Source organism: Schistocerca piceifrons, chromosome 9 (genome assembly GCF_021461385.2).
Source record: "Schistocerca piceifrons isolate TAMUIC-IGC-003096 chromosome 9, iqSchPice1.1, whole genome shotgun sequence".
Lineage (NCBI taxonomy): Eukaryota > Metazoa > Arthropoda > Insecta > Orthoptera > Acrididae > Schistocerca > Schistocerca piceifrons.
Genome location: NC_060146.1, coordinates 19,961,919 through 19,985,405, shown reverse-complemented (window position 1 = coordinate 19,985,405; position 23,487 = coordinate 19,961,919). Strand labels below are relative to the sequence as shown.

General features: G+C 44.4%; 1 protein-coding gene across 1 annotated transcript in view; it reads right to left on the bottom strand.

Moving 5' to 3' along the window:
• Positions 1 to 23,487, bottom strand: part of LOC124717203 (dehydrogenase/reductase SDR family member 11-like) — a 97,330-nt gene that overhangs the window by 66,197 nt on the left and 7,646 nt on the right. Inside the window, exons 2-3 of the mRNA XM_047243982.1 lie at positions 22,732 to 22,909; positions 12,366 to 12,495 (exon numbers count right to left, since the gene is read on the bottom strand). Coding sequence (XP_047099938.1) covers positions 12,366 to 12,495; positions 22,732 to 22,909 — 308 coding nt within the window. The remainder of the gene's footprint in view (positions 1 to 12,365; positions 12,496 to 22,731; positions 22,910 to 23,487) is intronic.

Sequence of the window (23,487 nt, the reverse complement as noted above, 5' to 3'; positions counted from 1 at the left end):
CTAAGGTAGGGGCATGTTTATCATGGTTAGGTTTGGTCTCCTTGTTGGGCTTAAGTGAACACCAAATGCGGAATGATATGAATACATTGTGTATGGCGTGCAGTAGAGCAGCAATACAGAGACGGCGACTGCTTGTTTCAGTACGACGATGCACCCTGCCATAAAGCAGTATCTGTAAGGCAATGCTTGTGGACAAAAACATTTCTAGTTATCTTCTTTGTTTTTCCGTCTCTTTTTTCCACATTTGCAGATATACAAGATGGCATTCAACCTAAACGAGTTGTTAACCAAAAGTTTTAGCATTTACAGCTAATCTGACTTGTCAGGCGATCAAGTCTACTTTAGAACATAAAAACATCTTGCAGCTACGACCAAGCATATACACTTCGATAAAAAAATGTGTCAAAAGTACCAGAGGTTTTACAAAGCATAATGATGTATGTAATGTAAAGATGAGAAAAGACAGGTCCAAAGTCGTAACACATATTTGCTCTATTAACCCAAATAATCCCACCCTACAATAGAGGTTTAAACTTCTGAAACGAGTTCTTTAATTAAACAAAACAGTGACTGATAGGAGCTGCTCTTTGATTCCACAGCAATAACAGTCACGTGGAGGCCTAACCAGAAAGGTCTGAATTTAAGGAAGAAGTGCCAAAATTTTCGTAAAACAAATATGACGTGAAGTAGCTTCGGAAGAATGGAAGAAAGAATGGTTGCAGGCTACAAAAGAATATTTTCCAGCGGTGCACCAAAGACTGGCGAGCAGTTTAGTAAAGTGTCTTAACTTTGCAGCTATGTTAACGGGAGAGGGAGCTGGGAGGCTTATTACCGTCGATTCAGAACAACGGACGACTCCACGTGTCGATGCACTGGAGGCAAACGAACTGGAATGCAGCAACCTGAACAGGCAGGGTAACACATTACTGAAAATTTTTAAAGTCAAAGACCGAAAATAGCCAACTAGTGACAGGGAACTCGTTCAACAGACCTCTATGATCTCTATAATTCTATAGAATTTCTGAATGTATCAATTTGAGTCACCAATTCCTGACACAAACTATATATACATTCTAAGGCTGTGAGAGACACTATGCAATATTTAAAATATCTTTTGTCTGTATACAAAAAAGTGCGTAATTAAGTGAACCAACACATGTAGTATCACTCTTTGTAATGTAGCTTTTCAATAAACTGAAACATTAACAAAAAATTCATACCAGCGGAACCGTGGTACATCCGTAAGAATCTGCTCGTCATTGCAATTGGGGCTACATGTTGCCCTATAGAATCCCACATGCAATGATCATCCAGACAATGAGAACCATATCATGTTAGGATGTACTAAGTATGGTCCACGTCAGCATCAACTGTGTGGAAAACTCGCATAAAAGCAGATATCTGCACGGTTTTGAAGGTAACACCGTAATAGAACGTCACCTGCAAGAAGTGGACAGAAATCACGAACGCTTAAATATCGACATTTGTAAATTTATATGTGTGTATAATAACAGCTTCAAACCTCATTAAGGTTCGATTTGCAGCTGTCGCGTTCAGTGGGACGCAGAAGTACGAGTATTAAGAAATTCGTTCTATGCGCCTGCCACATCCCAATGCTGCAACACGCAACATTCGGCTGTCCTGCCGTCACGCCTAAGCGCCTAGGGGTCCGTTACGGACTGGCACATTGCAAAGGAATGGCTCGGAAAGAGGAGAAATAACGTCGCGGAATGTCTCGCGGCAGTACGTACTTCACATTTACTGATCGGGAACTGATATCAGGTCACCAGTCACCCTTGTTTCAAGAAGCCATCAAGCCGGCCGAAGTGGCCGTGCGGTTAAAGGCGCTGCAGTCTGGAACCGCAGGACCGCTACGGTCGCAGGTTCGAATCCTGCCTCGGGCATGGATGTTTGTGATGTCCTTAGGTTAGTTAGGTTTAACTAGTTCTAAGTTCTAGGGGACTAATGACCTCAGCAGTTGAGTCCCATAGTGCTCAGAGCCATTTGAACCATTTCGCCAAGAAGCCATCCGTTCCGCTCTTTGCTGCCACGCCGTGTGCTCCATTTAACTGCTTTCGTTGTTCCAAATTAATTTTGTTGTGTTTAGTTGTTGCTGATTTTTATTACATCGTTGTTGCTGGTTACTGTTGTTTCGTTGTTGCTGTTCATTTTTGCCGCTATTTCTTGTTACTGTTGTGAGGTAATGGGCGAGGTGTGGCGCTCTGAAAATATTCTAAGTTCGGAGTTGTTGTGGCCGCACGGGCTGCTCGGTAAGCAACCCAACCGCGTCGTGGCGAACATTAGCCGCAGCAAGAGGGGCAGCCACAGAGCGTGGTCCAGGCCGACCGCGTGGCTGGGAATTCCACGTAGACCCTGTGATGGGGACTGTGCTTTTTGTCGATGAAGGAGATTTGTACGCCGAGAATGCCAAAGATAGCGGACTCTGTGAAACCATAATGGCAGGCATTTCACAGTTCATGGAGAAATTAATAATAGCCAGAGGAATCATGAAAACTTGATAAGACACATGTACTTTACCATTATTTGCATGACAATTCTGATGGTGTAATCAGGTTTTCAATATCTTTATTATTTTGAAGTTTAGTATCTGGGTGTAAATTATACAAGTAACATCCAGCAACGAGTTTACAAAATCTAAACGGGTCAGCCGATTTTGTCGATCGACGTGTCATTAGAAAGCTGTTAGTGTAAACCTAAATTGGTATGAATTACAGGCATGTAACTTGAATAGTACATGAGTTACTGGAGGTCAAAGTGGCCGATTACTATTGATCGCGTCAGGCGATATGTACTCCACAGTTACACGAAAAAACGGTAGCAGAATGCCTGTAAATATATTTATTCGTCTACGTCTTTCCTTATATCCGATACATACTATTCATGAAGAAATTGGCCAAATATTTACTCTGTTTTTGAAAGCACAGAGGCATTAGGCTACTGGCCTACTTTTGTTTCTATTCCATTCATATATGTTTATTTAACCTTTTCATGTATTTAACACGTTCGCTGCCATCGGCGTACCAGCGCACCCGGCCGATACTGGTTCACATGCCGTGGACGCTCCTGCGCGGAGAGAGACTCAGCTGTTGCGAGGCACCACGGTTTAGTCGGGGTGCGGTTCGCGTTTTTTCCCTACAGTTTTTCTCCGTTGAGGGGCTGAAATTGGAAAACAATCGTGACACGGCGGGCCCTTCAGAACCTAATTCTTATGGGACACAATAAACGTAAAAAACTGACAGATGCAGAATTATTACGGATATCAGAAGAAAGCGATTCGGAAACGGAATTGGCCAGTGCGGAGGAGGGGTGGGAATCCAGCGAAGAGGATGACGGAGCCGAGTTTGCTTTAGATGATGCTGTAGAAATGCCTGCGACTCCAAACGACAGGGAAAGGGCAGAAGGAGTGGTAACAAGTGGTGACGTAGCTGACACAAGTGTTGCATGGGAAGTGAGCCAGGTGGAATGGTAAACTACCCGTTTATAAAAAATGAGGAACTGCTAATTCAAGCAACGAGAAACACTCCCTTAGATTATTTTCGTCGTTTGCTGACGGACGAATTTCTATTGAAAGTTGTAGAAGGAACAAATCGAAACACAATTGAATTATTCCTTTCTGTGGGAACCAAAGAACAATCACGAATAAATTGTTGGAAAGATGTGACGGTTTGGGAATTGTTAGTGTTCTTAGGAGTTTTCCTGCACATGGGAAAAGTAAAGATGAGGAAGTTGCAGAACTATTGCAAAAAGGACCCTTTATTTCACGAGAAAGTAATTGCCGATAGTATTTCACGAAATCGTTTTCTTCTAGTACTATGTGCATTGCATTTTTCTGAAAATTCAAAACAGGGCGAACCAAAACCATCCGGCAGGTTGTATAAAATACGTCATGTTATCAATTTTTCAATGAAAGGATGTGCCATGTGTATTACACTGGACGGGAACTGTCACTGGACGAATCAATGAACCTTTGGCGTGGAAGATTACTTTTCTGCCAATACATCAAAAGTAAAATTCACAAATATGCCATAAAGCTATATATTTTGACAACTCCCATTGGAATGGTCCTAAAATTCGCGGTATACATTGGCACGCTGGACGATTTATGAGGAAGAGGCCATGCGCAAAAAATTGCTCTTCATTTACTGGATGAAAAGTTGAATGCTGGTCACCACGTCTACATGGACAACTACTACAATAGCTTCGCATTGGTTAAGTTGCTTCTGGATAAGAAGACTCACTGCACGGGAACTCTGAGGGCGAATAGGAAGGATACACTCAAGGAAATGCACAAGGCAAAATTACGAAATGGTGAAGACGCTGCCAGATTTGTTGAAGCAGTTATGATAGGTAAGTGGCGTGATAAGAGGGAGATTTGCTACATTTCTAATGCATTTACAAATGAAGTGGTTGAGGTTGAAAACAAAAGAAAGGAGAAGAAATCTAAGCCCTTGGCCATTGTAAACTACAATAAATTTATGTCGGGAGTTGATCGGCACGATCAGATGTTGTCATATTACTTCTCGGAACGAAAAACTATACGCTGGTACAAGAAACCTTTTATCCTCGTTATGGAAATGATGCTGACAAACGCACATGCCCTACACAATAAATATTCTGGCACAAAAATGCCCTTCCAAGAAATCAGACTCAGTATTATAAGAGCACTATTGCCACAAAAGCAGGTATAACGGCCAGTCAGAAATCCCCAACATGTTGTGGTAAAACGAGAATCAACTGGAAAATCAAAACCACCGAGAAAAAAGTGCAGATCATGCGCCAGCCGAGGACAACGAACAGACACGATTTACGAGTGCCGAAATTGCCCAAATAAAGCAGGGTATTGTTTGAATTGTTGTCTTATTCACCACCTCTAAAGGCAGATAGCACTTTCGTCGTTCTTTCATTTTTCGACAGTTATGTGTAGGTACTATTATTGAACTTTGTATTTATTTTATTTGTTTGAGAGTAATAGGTTAAGTTCTTGATTGATCCTTTCTGAGCTTTGAATACATTGTATTCCGGAACTTTCTTCAAGATCTTGTGTTTGTTTTTGTTCTATAAGCATGTCGTTTGTCAATAGGATGTTTCGTTTTATTTCTGAATATAAAATAAGAATGTGGTACTCTAAACTGTCACAATTTTCAGGAAAAATAAACGCGACGCACTAGCGCGTCCATGCCCATCCGCTACAGAACGTGGCCTGATACTCCACTGACACCTAGTGCGCCCCAAAAAAAATTTGTTTCACAAGAGTACATTTTATCATTTACTTATAAAATAAATACATTTAATATTATTTTAGCGATACAGTTTGAGATTCTATTAAAAAAATAATTGGTTATGTGGCAACGGAAGGCCAATTACAGTGGCAGTGAACGTGTTAATAAGCATGATATGGTTCAGTCGTAGGAATATTTACTTAATTTCAAGTTATTTAAATGTAAACCCAGTATTTCATATGTGTTTCAGTATGTTTGTGAGTGTGCATTGGCTTGGAGATATTGCGGGAGCGCTATACCAATCACAGCGCTCGTTACTACGGGAGGCGACTGTATGGAAGTGGGGGAGGAGCATCGGGTGACACGAGAGGACACGGAGGAGTGTTTGACGAGGAGGCCCCATGGCGGCCGCAGAAAGCACTTGGAGAGGGTTGAGCAGTTTGCGCGTGGTCGCGGGAGATAGAAATATTTCGTTGTGCCGACTTCTGCACTTGTGAGATTACCGTGGCTCCTGCTGTGAAGACGTAGTATGAGTTTAGAAGTGAACATCTCACGAGCTGTGTTGTTGTTCATAACTAATTACATGAAGTAGGAATCTATTGTCTCCCTGTTAGTCAACTTATATTTTATTTAACTGCTGGACCATCGACACCAATAAGTGTTTTACAGTAATAAACGGCATTCTTAAAGGTGCTTCTGCTATTGTACTCATAATTTAAAGTAGTTAAAGTAGTACCTGAATATTTTATTTAATTGCAATATTTCATTTATAAATTTCCATGTTACGTTCAAAATTCGCAATAAAAAAAATGGCTCTGAGCACTACGGGACTTAACATCTATGATCATCAGTCCCCTAGAACTTAGAACTACTTAAACCTAACTAACCTAAGGACATCACACAACACCCAGTCATCACGAAGCAGAGAAAATCCCTGACCCCGCCGGGAATCGAACCCGGGGACCCGTGCGTGAAATTCGCAATAAATTGCCGAGTGATAGGAACCTTCGACCGTTCGTTTCATGTGTGTATTAATATTGTATACTGTAGACTCAGCAGTATGTGGCATGTAATGCGGCAACTACGTATCCCAGCCCCTAGACAACGAAACCAGCCAAAACTTGAGGGCAACCATTAGTTTCTGTTTGAAAGCCCGTAAATTAGCATATGTCGGTGAACATGAGTGATTCGCACGATACTGTAATTGTCAGGAATGCATTCCTAGTTTCAAATGCGAAAGAACCTCTATGCCCATGTGAGGAAACTTGATGAAATTGAGGTACTATGTGTTGAAGAAAAGAAAAGGCAGTGAACTGTGTCTACAGTGCGGAATAACAGTTATGAGACGCAATTCATTAAAACGGCGTCACATAACGCTGCATGGAATTAAATTGGTCAAAAAGGGTCGAAAATGTCGCATTAGCTGCCCATATTGTTGTCTATCATTTCTCACCATGTTGTACTCAGAGAATATCTTCAAGAAAGCCATCCGAGAGAATTTGATAGAATTGCAGGTTTGTATTTTATATTTATTGTGTTAGTCACGTTTTAGTGAACTTTGTTGGTCCGATGTACATGACTTACGAATACTGTCTTAACATTTTCTTCAGGTTTTGAAGAGTGGGAAACTGCTTACAAACGAGTGAACCATGTTCGTTATATTATGAAGGGTTCGGGCCACAAGCGGCCAGAAAAACACGTCCAATGTTATCACTCAGAAGTGTGAGCACGAACAAAATAGCTAGCGCCTCCCATTTAGCATCAAAGTGATTATAATAGAAAACAAGAGCTTCCTAAAATGTTTTCCAAAACATGTGGGAGACACTCCAGATCTTGGAAGAACATTTATTCATGGGAATGAGAGAGCAGAGTAGGCAGGTACAAAGAGTAATACGACTCTCTCGCGCCATGCACGAAATTTTCAAATTCATTTGTCTGTGCAGACACTTGTCGTTGTTTTTTTCTGCAGGGTGTTCCTGTTGGACGAGTTCTGCAAGATGGAGGAAGTGCACGAATAGCAGCGGGTGTGGAGAGAATTCATCTTATTGAGAAAACAAATTTGCATAACATAAAAAGGGATTTTGATATTGCCTATGAAACGAAGAAACATGAAAATGATGCAGTGAGTGTGAAATTGTGGGTTGGAGAAATGAAGATAAAAAGTGATAACGCAGTAAGGTATCTTAAACAGCAAAAGCAGCTGGATGCAAAAGCAGCTGCATTCTAATTATCAAGATGAAAACTTAATTCATATTATAATGACGGACGTTCAGGCTGACAAACTTCTGAAGTGAGAAGAAGATAGAATATGTGTGAATGACACTCAAGGTTTGACTGCACATGATTTCCAGCTTTTTATTTATTATGGTTCTTGACAGATATGGTGCTGGAAAGGCAACTGCATTTTCAAAAAATGGTTCAAATGGCTATGAGCACTATGGGACAACTTCTGAGGTCATCAGTCCCCTAGAACTTAGAACTACTTAAACCTAACTAACCTGAGGACATCACAAACATCCATCCCCGAGGCAGGATTCGAACCTGCGACCGTAGCGGTCGCGCGGTTCCAGACTGTAGCGCCTAGAACCGCTCGGCCACTCCGGCCGGCAACTGCATTTTACTTTTCAAATAGGGGAGACATCTGCCCACTGAAAATGAACACACTTCATACGCCGTGATCGCAGTGTTCCAAGTGTGTTCATTTTCAACCATGTCGATCGCCTCGTAGAACAGCACGTGTACCTTGCAATTTGCTTACTGTGTTTTCGTTTCAAATACGTTAAGGAAAGAGTGGGTTCTGTAAACACCATTGTGTTTATGTCTGACTATGCTCCAGTTTTTGTAAATCATTATCAGCAGTAATTGGACCTGTGTCAATTCAGTTGCTGTGTTCTTAGCACATAACTTACAAGGGAACTGGTTTCAGAATCTAAGGAGAATTTATGGGTTGGTTGGTTGGTTTGGGGAAGGAGACCAGACAGCGTGGTCATCGGTCTCATCGGATTAGGGAAGGATGGGGAAGGAAGTCGGCCGTGCCCTTTCAGAGGAACCATCCCGGCATTTGCCTGGAGTGATTTAGGGAAATCACGGAAAACCTAAATCAGAGAATTTATGGGTGTAGTGAGAAGAAATCACCAGTGTTTAGTTCAACTGCAGAGTGAACGGGATACGTATGGTTTTAGTAGTGTCCTGGAGAAAATGATGGAAATCTTATTGTATGATCCAGACACTAGAATTTGGCAGGTACTTCCACAAGACCTACTGGCAATGATTGGAGAAGTTGAAGTATTGCTTTAGACACCGATTAGTGATTGCTTGGAGTCCCTACATAAACGAATTAAATACAGTTACTTCTACATCTACATCTACATCCATACTCCGCAAGCCACCTGACGGTGTGTGCCGGAGGGTACCTTGAGTACCTCTATCGGTTCTCCCTTCTATTCCAGTCTCGTATTGTTAGTGGAAAGAAGGATTGTCGGTATGCTTCTGTGTGGGCTCTAATCTCTCTGATTTTATCCTCATGGTCTCTTCGCGAGATATACGTAGGAGGGAGCAATATTCTGCTTGACTCCTCGGTGAAGGGACGTTCTCGAAACTTCAACAAAAGCCCGTACCGAGCTACTGAGCGTCTCTCCTGCAGTGTCTTCCACTGGAGTTTATCTACCATCTCCGTAACGCTTTCGCGATTACTAAATGACCCTGTAACGAAGCGCGCTGCTCTCCGTTGTATTTTCTCTATCTCTTCTATCAACCCTATCTGGTACGGATCCCGCTCTGCTGAGCAGTATTCAAGCAGTGGGCGAACAAGCGTACTGTAACCTACTTCCTTTGTTTTCGGATTGCATTTCCTTAGGATTCTTCCAATGAATCTCAGTCTGGCATCTGCTTTACCGACGATCAACTTTATATGATCATTCCATTTTGAATCACTCCTAATGCGTACTCCCAGATGATTTATGGAATTAACTGCTTCCAGTTGCTGACCTGCTATATTGTAGCTAAATGATAAGGGATCTTTCTTTCTATGTATTCGCAGCACATTACACTTGTTTACATTGAGATTCAATTGCCATTCCCTGCACCATGCGTCAATTCGCTGCAGATCCTTCTGCATTTCAATACAATTTTCCATTGTTACAACCTCTCGATATGCCACAGCATCATCCGTAAAAAGCCTCAGTGAACTTCCGATGTCATCCACAAGGTCATTTATGTATACTGTGAACAGCAACGGTCCTACGACACTCCCCTGCGGCACACCTGAAATCATTCTTACTTCGGAGGACTTCTCTCCATTGAGAATGACATGCTGCGTTCTGTTATCGAGGAACTCCTCAATCCAATCACACAATTGGTCTGATAGTCCATATGCTCTTACTTTGTTCATTAAACGACTGTGGGGAACTGTATCGAACGTCTTGCGGAAGTCAAGAAACACGGCATATACCTGTGAACCCGTGTCTATGGCCCTCTGAGTCTCGTGGACGAATAGCGCGAGCTGGGTTTCACACGACCGTCTTTTTCGAAACCCATGCTGATTCCTACAGAGTAAATTTCTAGTCTCCAGAAAAGTCATTATACTCGAACATAATACGTGTTCCAAAATTCTACAACTGATCGACGTTAAAGATATAGGTCTATAGTTCTGCACATCTATTCGACGTCCCTTCTTGAAAACGGGGATGACCTGTGCCCTTTTCCAATCCTTTGGAACGCTACGCTCTTCTAGAGACCTACGGTACACCGCTGCAAGAAGGGGGGCAAGTTCCTTCGCGTACTCTGTGTAAAATTGAACTGGTATCCCATCAGGTCCAGAGGCCTTTCCTCTTTTGAGCGATTTTAATTGTTTCTCTATCCCTCTGTCGTCTATTTCGATATCTACCATTTTGTCATCTGTGCGACAATCTAGAGAAGGAACTACAGTGCAGTCTTCCTCTGTGAAACAGCTTTGGAAAAAGACATTTATTATTTCGGCCTTTAGTCTGTCATCCTCTGTTTCAGTACCATTTTGGTCACAGAGCGTCTGGACATTTTGTTTTGATCCACTTACCGCTTTGACATAAGACCAAAATTTCTTAGGATCTTCTGCCAAGTCAGCATACAGAACTTTACTTTCGAATTCATTGAACGCGTCTCGCATAGCCCTCCTCACACTACATTTCGCTTCGGGTAATTTTTGTTTGTCTGCAAGGCTTTGGCTACGTTTATGTTTGCTGTGAAGTTCCCCTTGCTTCCGCAGTAGTTTTATAACTCGGTTCTTGTACCACGGCAGCTCTTTTCCATCTATTACGATCTTTCTTGGCACATACTCATCTAACGCATATTGTACGATGGTTTTGAACGTTGTCCACTGATCCTCAACACTATCTGTACTTGAGACAAAAGTTTTGTGTTTAGCCGTCAGGTACTCTGTAATCTGCTTTTTGTCACTCTTGCTAAACAGAAAAATCTTCCTACCTTTTTTAATATTTCTATTTACGGCTGAATCATCGATGCACTAACCGCTTTATGATCGCTCATTCCCTGTTCTGGGTTAACTGTTTCAAATAGTTCGGGTATGTTTGTCACCAGAAGGTCTAATATGTTATCGCCACGAGTCGGTTCTCTGTTTAACTGCTCAAGGTAGTTTTCAGATAAAGCACTAAAATAATTTCACTGGATTCTTTGTCCCTACCACCCGTTATGAACGTTTGAGTCTCCCAATCTATATCCGGCAAATTAAAATCTCCACCCAGAACTATAACACGGTGGGGAAACCTACTCGAAATATTTTCCAAATTATCCTTCACGTGCTCAGCCACAACAGCTGCTGAGCCAAGGAGCCTATAGAGACATCCAATTACCATGTCTGAGCCTGCTTTAACTGTGACCTTCACCCAAATTATTTCACTTTTCGGATCTCCGTCAATTTCCTTCGATACTATTGACTTTTTTATCGCTATAAACACGCCTCCCCCTTCACAGTCCAGCCTGTCTCTGCGATATGCATTCCAATCTGAGTTTAGAATTTCATTTCTGTTTACGGTTTCAGCCAACTTTCTGTCCCTAGTACTATGTGGGCATTGTGACCGTTTATTAATGAGAGCAGTTCTGGGACCATTCTATAGACGCTCCTGCAGTTTACTATTAGCACATTAATATTGTTATTCCCTGTTGAATTTTTCCTGCTCCTACCTTGCCGCGCACATTGGAAGCGTGTATTCGACATCGCCATACTGGCGTATCACCCGGCGTGATGGTATGGGGTGCCATTGATTACACGTCTCGGTTACCTCTTGTTCGCACTGACGCCACTTTGAACAGTGGACATTACATTTCAGATGTGTGTGGACAATAGATTTCAGATGTGTTACGACCCGTGGCTGTACCTTTCATTTGATCCCTGCGAAACCCTACGTTTCGGCAGGATAATGGACGACCGCATGTTGCAGGTCCTGTACGGGCCTTTCTGGATACAGAAAATGTTCAACTGCAGCCCTGGTTAGCACATTCTCCAGATCTCTCACCAACTGAAAACGTCTGGTCAATGGTGGGCGAGCAACTGGCTCATCAAAATACGCCAGCCACTACTCCTGATCAACTGTGGTATCGTGTTGAAGCTGCATGGGCAGCTGTAGCTCTACACACCATCCAAGCTCTGTTTGACTCAATGCCGTTATTGCGGCCAGAGGTGGTTGTTCTGGGTACTGATTTCTCAGGATCTATGCACCCAAATTGCGTGAAAATTTAATGACATGTCAGTTCTAGTATAATATATTTGTCCAATGAATACCCGTTTACCATCTGCATTTCTTCTTGGTGTAGCAATTTTAATGGCCAGTAGTGTATTTGTGGGAGTGATGTGGAAGTGGATGACGATATTGACACAGATTGTTACGAGGGTGTCAAAGTGATGGGGGATGTTGATGACAAGATGCATATGGGAGTGAGTGTGGATGTACACGAATATCTGGATGTGGGAATGGATGTGAATATGGGTAGCAGGGCAACAAATACTCTCCGCCGTACACTGTTTAATAGTTAGTGGGATGGGGGTACACGTACAGATGGTACTAGGACGGTATAGAGCGGGCTCCGAGCCGCCGTCAGAGGTGAGAGTGGCGAGGCGCTGAGCTGCAGTACCTGCTGACGAGCACCACTTGTCCGTCGGCGAGGTGCCGGCGGCGCATCGAAGCCACGGCCTCCCTGGTGCAGAGGCAGAGCGCCACCACGTTCACGTCCAGCAGGCGCCGCCACTCGGCCGGGGAACCGTCTGGAACACAGACGACGGGTCGTGCAGTCTCCAGTTACCATACAGTACATACACTGAATAGCCAATGAAACTGGTACACCTGCTTAATATCGTGTAGGGCCTTCCGCGGGCACGCAGAACTGCCGCAAAACGACGTGCCATGGACTCGACTGGTGTCTGAAGTAGTGCTGGGGGGGATTGACAGCATGCATCCCGCAGAGCTCTCCATAAATCCGTAAGAGTACGAGGGCGTGGAGATCTCTTCAGAACAGCACGTTGCGAGGCATCCCAGATATGCCCAATAATGTTCATGTCTGCGGAGTATGGTGGCCAGCGGAAGCGTTTAAACTCAGAATAGTGTTCCTGGAGCCACTCTGTAGCAATTCTGGACGTATGGGGTGGCGCACAGACCTGCTGGAATAGCTCAAGTCCTTCGGAATGCACAATGGACGTCAATGTATGCAGGTGATCAGACAGGATGTTTACTTATCTGTCACATGTCTGAGTCTTATCTGGACGTATAAGGGCCCATATTACTCCAACTGCACACGCCCAATACCATTGCAGAGCCTCCACCAGCTTGAACAGTCTCCTGATGACATGCACGATCCATGGATTCATGAGGTTGTCTCCATACCTGTACACGTCCATCCGCTCGATACAATTTGAAACGAGACTCGTCCGACCAGGCAACGTGTTTACAGTCATCAACAGTCCCCCGTCAGTTGAGTTTCTTATCTTTGCTTGTCTTGTTGTTTTCCGAATTCGCGGGGCGAGTGGCAGTTGACGTTTGCTCGGGCTACCTGCTGAGACGCCGCGAGGTACGAGAGGGGAAGCAACCACGTATACGTGGAGTTGGTTGTACGCGGTCTGCCGGTTCAGCATGGAGGATATGTGTTGGCTGCCTGCCTGTCTGCTCTCCTGATTTTGCTCGCCGTGCCTTGCGACCGCCTAGCCTGGGTTGCTGCCTGGTGTACCCTACCCGAACCATACCGGACGTCCAGGAGAAGTTAAGCAGCCTTGTGTTTCTTTTAAAAGAAAAGGAGAAAATGTATAAGACTTTTGTAACCAACTTTGGTGTCCTCTTAAGTGTGGCCTTAGCGTTTACACTGCCTGTGGGGAGAGATAATTCTTTTAAATTTAAATAGTTGGGGTTCCTTGTCCTTTATAATCTTTTGGTGGTTTTATTTGAATTTTCTCTTTCGGGTTCCTCCCTTGTGCTTGGTTAAATGTTTACTTGTATAGCGGGAAGTGACTGCTGGTTAAAACTCGGGGAAGGTGTTTGATGTTACTGCCGCCTCCGGCATTCGTCTTTTCAATTAAGTGTTGTCATCGCTTCGAGCGACCTCGTGTCACTCTTCGTTAATTAATGCTGGTTTATGTGTACTTAAATTTGAATTGGCCATTTGAATTAATATTTCGGAGCGCAGTATAGCACTAAGGCAACCTCACTGTATACCACCTTGTGCCCCGGTCTAGTACCTCAGTTTTTAGTGGCACGAGTGAGCTCCACTACCGGTTTTACTGATGTGCTCCTTTCAAAATCTTGTCTTATATACAGTTGCACCATGTGTGTCTGGGAGCACAGAAATGAGGTTTAGTGTGGGCTCAGTGCTAGTCAGTCAATGGAATCTTCATTTTGGCATGGCTTTCACTGAAGTGTGTGAGTGGAGCGTCGTGTGATTGATTTGTTATTCATTTAATTACTGTAAGTTTGTTTATTTAATGGGGAGCAAGACATTTAAAGACTGTTGGTATTTACTCCCCTAGTTGCTCAGTGTTGCTAATTCGTTCCAAATCGCCTACTACCTATTCAATGGCAAGGCTGTTTATTAGTTGGTTACTGTGAGTACAAATTCACGCCATTTTTTGTTACCGAAATTGTTGAGGTGTCTGTGTCGTGATTCAGTCACTAGCTACGTGTTTGAGCTAAATTGATATAAACCTTACATTGCCTCCTTAAAATTTGTTGCCATCAGAAACCCTTAAGACAACTAAGTTTTGTTACTGCTTATGTTAACCTTTACTGGGAGAAATATTTCATGTAGTTAAATTTTGTCTTAAAATGTGTATTTCTCTGATAATAAACGAGTGATAAAAGAAAAAAGCAAAGGGGTCTGGTCCTTCCTTTTGTGTCCCGTTTGTAAGACGTTGACGGGCGTAGGCGAGGCGTAAAGCTTTGTGACGTACAGTCATCAAGGATACACGAGTGGACCAGCGTCTCCGAAAGCCCGTGTCCATGATGTTTCGATGAATTGTTCGCACGTTGACACTTGTTGATAGACCAGCAGTGATATCTGCTGCAGTTTGCGGAATGGTTGCACTTCTGTCACGTTGAACGACTCTCTTCAGTCGTCGTTGGTCCCGTTTTTGCAGGATCTTTTTGCGGCCACAGCGATGTCGGAAATCTGATGTTTTACCCTTCCTGATATTCACGGTACCCTCGTGAAATGGTCGTATGAGAAAAATCCGGGCTTTATCGCTACCTCGGAGATTCTGTGTCCCATCGCTCGTGCGCCGACTATAACACCACGTTCAAACGCACTTAAATCTTGATAACCTGCCGTCGTAGCAGCAGTAACCGATCTAACAACTGCGCCAGACACTTGTTGTCTTGTATTCTGCCTGTTTACATACCTCTCCATTTGAATACGCATGCCTATGCCTGTTTCTTTGGCGCTTCAGTGTATGAGAAGCTAGGAGCCAAACTGATATAACTGAATTTTTTTCGTTCAATGTAAACACATGCTTCACAATAATTAGTGATTGATCAGATGAAATGTAAAATCAAATATTATAATTACGTTTACTACAGACATTTTAGATATTTGTACCTTAAATTCCTTGTTCTAGTTCCTAAAAGTTCGAGTACCACTTTTCCTCTCAGAAATTTACTCGCGGTGAAAGGTAAAGTGGTATAAACCGAGAGTTGTACCACTCTTCCCATTTTTAATCTCCATAATTGCAATTTATTCATAAAACATAAAGATAATATGACACAGTAATGCGAGTCTGCACTAGTTGCTCCCATTGTGCACGTTTATCTCACGAAGTGAGTTTAAGTTATTGTATTACTGTTGTTAATTACTAGAATGCTGTCCACTGAGTCTGTCTAATAGTTCAGCAGTGCGTTCCTCTTCGAATTATAAACAAACTGTTGTTCCTAAAAGTCGAAATTTCTTAAAATGTAGATCTTATCATGCTGATATATCAAGAGGTTTTATAATGGAGCATGTCTGTGTACTCGATTTCACCATCCACGTAATCTTCCTCTCGCAAAGGGCCAACATGTCCAGGTCCAGGTACCAGAGCCGAAGTTGCAGTTGTCAGTAGGTTGAGGAAACCGTCGTGCACTGGAGGAATGTACGGCAGAACTGTCATCAAGTCTTTCCTTTTTGCCTCCGTGACAGGTTGCACAGCATTGTTGAGAGGGATGAGTTTAATGGTTCAAAAATGGCTCTGAGCACTATGGGATTTAACATCTGAGGTCATCAGTCCCCTAGAACTTAGAACTACTTAAACCTAACTAACCTAAGGACATCACACCATCCATGTCCGAGGCAGGATTCGAACCTGCGACCGTAGCGGTCGCGCGGTTCCAGACTGAAGCGCCTAGCACCGCTCGGCCACCACGGCCGGCTGAGTTTTATGGTTTATGTATTTAATGCGAGACATCACTGCTCGATTCGTCTACACCTTCACTTAGACTTCAACATGGAGTGCAAACGTCCCCTATAAAGACAATTTCTGCTTTAATAACATCGGAATATTACAGATCTAAAAAAAGGAAACAACTCTGACACTTACGAGGACTGATACACTGCCCTTTTGATTTTAGAATGTAAATAAACACGCAGAATAACACAAAAGGACAATACCACGTGCACTTGCCGCTATACTTACACCACTATTCCCGTGAACGCATTTCACTCTGGCGTGAGAGGAATAATACATTTAGAGCTCTCTAGTGGCTTCGGTGAGAGTTATCGTTATACCGCTTCTCCACATCAAATTTTCGTGTATTGTGAGTAACTGTCATGACTCAAATATTAATTTTTTAAAACTAGATCAGACCCTGAGAAGCGGCTCATATATCTGTGTACAGAGTACAGCCTACTGCGCCTGTTCTGAACATCAAATAGGGATAGTCACGTGATTTTGAGACGCCGTTACTTGTGTCGAGGTCCGGTGAACCGGCCAGTCTGTGGATGGTTTTTTAGGCGGTTTTCCATCTGCCTCGGCGAATGCAGGCTGGTTCCCCTTATTCCGCCTCAGCTACACTATGTCGGCGATTGCTGTGCAAACAAGTTCTCCACGTACGCGTACACCACCATTACTCTACCACGCAAACATAGGGGTTACACTCATCTGGTGTGAGACGTTCCCTAGGGGGGCCCACCGGGAGCCGAACCGCACAATAACCCTGGGTTCGGTGTGGGGCGGCGTGGGGTTGCGGACCACTGCGGCTGCGGCGGGGACGGAGCCTCTCCGCCGTTTCTGGGTCCCCGGTTAACATAGAATACAATACAATGTTCAGGTCGGAACTCTGGGCAAGCCAGTACATTTCAGGAATGTCGTTGTTCACAAACCATTAAGTCACAGATGTTCCTTTATGACAGAGTGCACTGCAAAGGCCGGCCGCGGTGGCCGAACGGTTCTAGGCGCTTCAGTACGGAACCACGTGACCGCTACGGTCGCAGGTTCGAATCCTGCCTCGGGCATGGATGTGTGTGATGTCCTTAGGTTAGTTAGGTTTAAGTAGTTCTAGGGGACTGATGACCTTCGATGTTAAGAACCATAGTGCTCAGAGCCATTTTTGAGCACTGAAAAGCTTATTCAAACAGTCAGGCTGTCAAATGGCTTCATATTCTTTCGCGTTTAGAGTTTTCTTAAAGGCGGTAAGGGGACCACAACCTCACCACCAAAACACCATATTGTGAGGCCAGCTACCTCACACTTTGGTCTTGGCACTAAGTGATACGTAGTACGTTCTCCAGGCATTCCTTCCAGTGAATTTCCATAGGGTGTAGCGTGATTCATCACTCCAAATCATTCGTTTCGGGTTGTAACGTAGCAAATTATTACGGGCTCGCATTTTTCCTTTGAAAGCGTAGCTTGCCGTGGAGCCGGAGGAGAGCGGATTTTGGTTCTGACGCCGGCTGCTGGGCCGAGCGAGCCATGTACTTGACAAACGCCGTGTGCAACACGTTACACGTACTCTCTATGAATCTGAAGAAGTACCATTAAACATTAATCGACCTTTTTCACACTTAGTATACCAAATTCCATGCATAACACCACCGTACTCTTAAAACTTTAAATCAATAACTTCCATATTTTTGGAGATATAAATTTTTACCTAAAACACGTATTAACCGTGCTGGAATTGTGATGTAGAGACAGGAACTGTGATGAAACTTCCTGGCAGATTAAAACTGTGTGCCCGACCGAGACTCGAACTCGGGACCTTTGCCTTTCGCGGGCAAGTGCTCTACCATCTGAGCTACCGAAGCACGACTCACGCCCGGTACTCACAGCTTTACTTCTGCCAGTACCTCGTCTCCTACCTTCCAAACTTTACAGAAGCTCTCCTGCGAACCTTGCAGAACTAGCACTCCTGAAAGAAAGGATATTGCGGAGACATGACTTAGCCACAGCCTGGGGGATGTTTCCAGAATGAGATTTTCACTCTGCAGCGGAGTGTGCGCTGATATGAAACTTCCTGGCAGATTAAAACTGTGTGCCCGACCGAGACTCGAACTCGGGACCTTTGCCTTTCGCGGGCAAGTGCTCTACCATCTGAGCTACCGAAGCACGACTCACGCCCGGTACTCACAGCTTTACTTCTGCCAGTACCTCGTCTCCTACCTTCCAAACTTTACAGAAGCTCTCCTGCGAACCTTGCAGAACTAGCACTCCTGAAAGAAAGGATATTGCGGAGACATGGCTTAGCCACAGCCTGGGGGATGTTTCCAGAATGAGATTTTCACTCTGCAGCGGAGTGTGCGCTGATATGAAACTTCCTGGCAGATTAAAACTGTGTGCCCGACCGAGACTCGAACTCGGGACCTTTGCCTTTCGCGGGCAAGTGCTCTACCATCTGAGCTACCGAAGCACGACTCACGCCCGGTACTCACAGCTTTACTTCTGCCAGTACCTCGTCTCCTACCTTCCAAACTTTACAGAAGCTCTCCTGCGAACCTTGCAGAACTAGCACTCCTGAAAGAAAGGATATTGCGGAGACATGACTTAGCCACAGCCTGGGGGATGTTTCCAGAATGAGATTTTCACTCTGCAGCGGAGTGTGCGCTGATATGAAACTTCCTGGCAGATTAAAACTGTGTGCCCGACCGAGACTCGAACTCGGGACCTTTGCCTTTCGCGGGCAAGTGCTCTACCATCTGAGCTACCGAAGCACGACTCACGCCCGGTACTCACAGCTTTACTTCTGCCAGTACCTCGTCTCCTACCTTCCAAACTTTACAGAAGCTCTCCTGCGAACCTTGCAGAACTAGCACTCCTGAAAGAAAGGATATTGCGGAGACATGGCTTAGCCACAGCCTGGGGGATGTTTCCAGAATGAGATTTTCACTCTGCAGCGGAGTGTGCGCTGATATGAAACTTCCTGGCAGATTAAAACTGTGTGCCCGACCGAGACTCGAACTCGGGACCTTTGCCTTTCGCGGGCAAGTGCTCTACCATCTGAGCTACCGAAGCACGACTCACGCCCGGTACTCACAGCTTTACTTCTGCCAGTACCTCGTCTCCTACCTTCCAAACTTTACAGAAGCTCTCCTACGAACCTTGCAGAACTAGCACTCTTGAAGGAAAGGATATTGCGGAGACATGGCTTAGCCACAGCCTGGGGGATGTTTCCAGAATGAGATTTTCACTCTGCAGCGGAGTGTGCGCTGATATGAAACTTCCTGGCAGATTAAAACTGTGTGCCCGACCGAGACTCGAACTCGGGACCTTTGCCTTTCGCGGTAGAGCACTTGCTCGCGAAAGGCAAAGGTCCCGAGTTCGAGTCTCGGTCGGGCACACAGTTTTAATCTGCCAGGAAGTTTCATATCAGCGCACACTCCGCTGCAGAGTGAAAATCTCATTCTAGGAACTGTGATGTATTCACCTATAGTATCAACTGAAACTACAACCAAGGGGATAGATTGACATAATATAATTTTCTGGAAGTTTCTTTAGTTTCATTATCACAGATTTCAAATGGCTCTAAGCACTATGGGACTTAACATCTGAGGTCATTAGTCCCCTCTGACGTAATTAAAAGCACTTCTGAAAATTATTATTTCCATCTTGTTTCGGTCATGTGAGTGTTTCTGAGAGACAGAGGTTAAATGCAGGATATACGTTAAGTGAGAATGTGATATTTCATTACAATTATGTAAATGTATGCTTGAGAAAATTGTCGTGCAATAGGGGAGTCGGTGATGTACGTCCGGTTGAACAGCTCTCTAGTGAGAACTTGTTACAGAGACGGTGAGTAACACTGCATAATTCCTGTCGTGATATTAACACGGAGTTGATTGCCTTCTGTCTTGTTTTAAAGACAACAAAGCAACTAAAAGGAAATTTTTGACATTTTTTTGAACGACTCATGCAAGAATCCCGAACGCTGCGTAGTTTATCTTTCAGTTACTGCCAATAGAGTGGAGTTATGCACCTCGGCGTGGCAGGTATTTAGTCTAATTTTCTTCAATGCTGCTTTTGTCGGCTAAACCAGTACTTACCATCGCAGAGTGAATGGGCAGACAGCGTGAAACCTATTCAGATAGGTGGGATGAGCGTTTAAAGGATAGAGAGACCATTCCGGCTCGCCGCACCATCATACACAGTCCACCGGCGTCTCGCTTCACAACACATCAAGCGTTGCCCCACAGTCATTACAGAAATGCGAGGCTATTGGAGAGCTGCGTGACCATTCTACCACATTCCTTGTAACTCGAGCTCGCGAGTGAATTTTACGCTGACTTCATGTGAGCTATTACAACCACCCTCCACCATTGCTGGCCAAGCGGTTCTAGGCGCTTCAGTCTGGAATCGCGCGACCGCTACTGTCGCAGGTTCGAATCCTGCCTTGGACATGGATGTGTGTGATGCCCTTAGGTTAGTTAGGCTGAAGGAGTTCTAAGTCTAGGGGTCTGATGACCTCAGATGATCAAAAATGGTTCAAATGGCTCTGAGCACTACGGGACTTAACTCCTAAGGTCATAAGTCCCCTAGAGCTTAGAACTACTTAAACCTAACTAACCTAAGGACATCACACACATCCATGACCGAGGCAGGATTCGAACCTGCGACCGTAGCGGTCGCGCGGTTCCAGACTGTAGCGTCTTTAACCGCTTCGCCACCCCGGCCGGCCCTCAGATGTTAAGTCCCATAGTGCTCACAGCCATGTGAACCATTTTTTTTCACCATTGCTCGATAGTCCCTGTTCAACAGTCTATCAGGTCCACCTGGTAGAAGTTGTTCCTTCGCATTTCTACTTCAAGATCACATCTCCAGCAGTTGTTTTAGGCATCTTTGGAAGCGCTGAAATGTCACCGACGGATTCGTTACTGAAATGGCATTTATTGATTAGGGCGCGTCGAAGTGACTCAACTCTCCTGACCCACCCATGTTGCTCTGGTGAGAACACGGTACTCCCACAACCTTTCAAGCCTTTCAGACCCTCACGCTACAATTGTGTATATTAACTTTTCTTTGTGATTTAGCTACAACAGAAGTATATTTCGCAGTGGAAATCTGAGGTACACATTTGTGTATGTTCAACGTTTTCACCATGCTCAAGCGCTGCCAACTGTTGGGCATCACTGTGAAAATGTCAGCAAGTCAATGTAGCAGTGCGCAGCAGCAAGTGACCACCAGAATACGCAGCTGTGGTTTGCTACCGGTATTCCACTGTATAATTGAATATTATTATTGTTGTTTTGCATGGTAACTATTGAATGGTCATTTGACCGTTTATTACGAGGATTGTCCAGAAAGTAACGCATCGCAGTTTTTTTTCTCAGCTGAAAACAATGCTACGAATGCGAAACGTTACGTATGTATTGGTTGAAGTCTTCTGAGTGAGAGCGCCAAGTTTCCGTCACTTCCTGCAGATACCGTGGCTGCAGCAGAGTTTCAAAATGGCATCTGTAGCTGGTGTACGCTATAAGCAACGTGGCGTCATTGAATTTCTCAGCGCAGAGAAAGAAACTGTGGGGAATATTCACAAACGGTTGTGTAAAGTCTATGGAGCACCTGCTGTCGACAGAAGTCCAGTTAGTCGCTGGGCACGGATGGTGAGTAATCAGGAGGTGGTTCGACGGAGCTCCACGATTTGCAGCGGTCGGGAAGGCTATCCACAGCTGACACACTTGGTCTATCCCTCGGACTTCCATATGTTTGGGTCGTTAAAGGATACCATCCGCGGAAAACATTTTGAGGACAATGAGGAGGTCATTAACACAGTGAAGCACTGGCTTCGCCACCGGGACAATAATTGGTACCGACAGGGCATACACGCCCTTGGTTTGCTCTGGAGGAAGGCCATAGAACGGGATGGACATTACGTGGAAAAAGAGAGTGTGTAGATAAAACGCCATTCTTTCGTGTGTGTAATACCAATTATGTTCAATAAAGAACTGTTGAAGTAAAAATGTGGTGCATTACTTTCTGAGCAACACTTGTACATTACGAATTATTCCGTAATTATTTTAGTCCATAAAATAAAGCCAAGTGTAGAACGTATGTTTTGGAAATGAGTACATATTTTTGTAAAAATCTTGCCTCTAAAATCATTAAAAATTACCTGAGAACTTTACCCCATAAAGAAAAATTTTTCTTGCTCCAGAAAAAATTGGGATCTGAAAGGTTTAAACTTGCTGTCGCACCTGTCGTCAATTCATTAAAATTTCGCATTACATAGGAGTGTGTGGATAGTTTTGATCAGATTGTCGTATTACCAGCTTTCAATTAAAACTTTGTGAGTGCAATAGAACTACTGCTGCAAAATGGATACACTGAAAACTGCGCAGGCCTGGAATGTTTGTTTATTGCTGTCGTGTCCGAGTGAAGCTGAAAGCTTGGTGTAAATGTGCGGGAGCGGAGCTGCTAATTACATTTGCTTTTTCTTCGCCCGTTTGACACAAGCGAACTATGCCGTCGCGAGTAATGATTGCACGGATAACGGAAGTCAGAATTTGCGCCTTTTTGGGATGTACCGATGCTCAGCAGTGCCTTTAGAATACAACTCACCGAGGAGACTGGAGAAGCCGGTGACGCCGGCGTTGTAGACGAGGACGTCGACGCCGCCCAGAGTCTCCTCGACGTAGCGGAACGTGGACAGCACGTCCTCCTCTGCGCTGACGTCACACACGACGGAGTACAGGCGTGGCTCCTTCAGCGCCAGTTCCTGCAGAGGAAACACCCTGTCCTCAGTGACTCGGTATGACAACACCACGGTGGAAATGTGGCACTATTTCTGATACGATACTTTTAAAAACGGCACGGTAGCAGCATTTCAAGACTTTCAACAAAGAGTACGTCATTCCCAGAAAGGCTATCGTGATGAAACATAAAAAGCTCATTTCGACATCATTTACACTGGTGTCCAAAATTAAAGCAGCTAACCGCTATTTCCCCGTCCTGTAATTCATACAAACTGTCAACCAGATGTCCGTACAGTCGTGTTCTGCATGGAAGATGGCATTCCAGTCAACAGACAACCAGGCCAACGATGACGTCAGGGCACCTATGAAACGAGGTAGTGTTTGCTGGGTCGCCCCACATCCACAATCGCTGTGTACACATTCACAGACGGTGCAGTGTGGGACAGAGAAGATGTGTACCAGACTCTCTGCGGTGGCGGGCCATACAAATAAGGAAAGCAGGACAGTCGCAAACTGTTTCACCCGATCGCTTAATGTGAATCGTTCTGTTGTTTCTCGGTTGTGGCGAAACTAAATTCCGAAGACCAGGGCAGGACAGACCACATTTACATCTACATTTTTA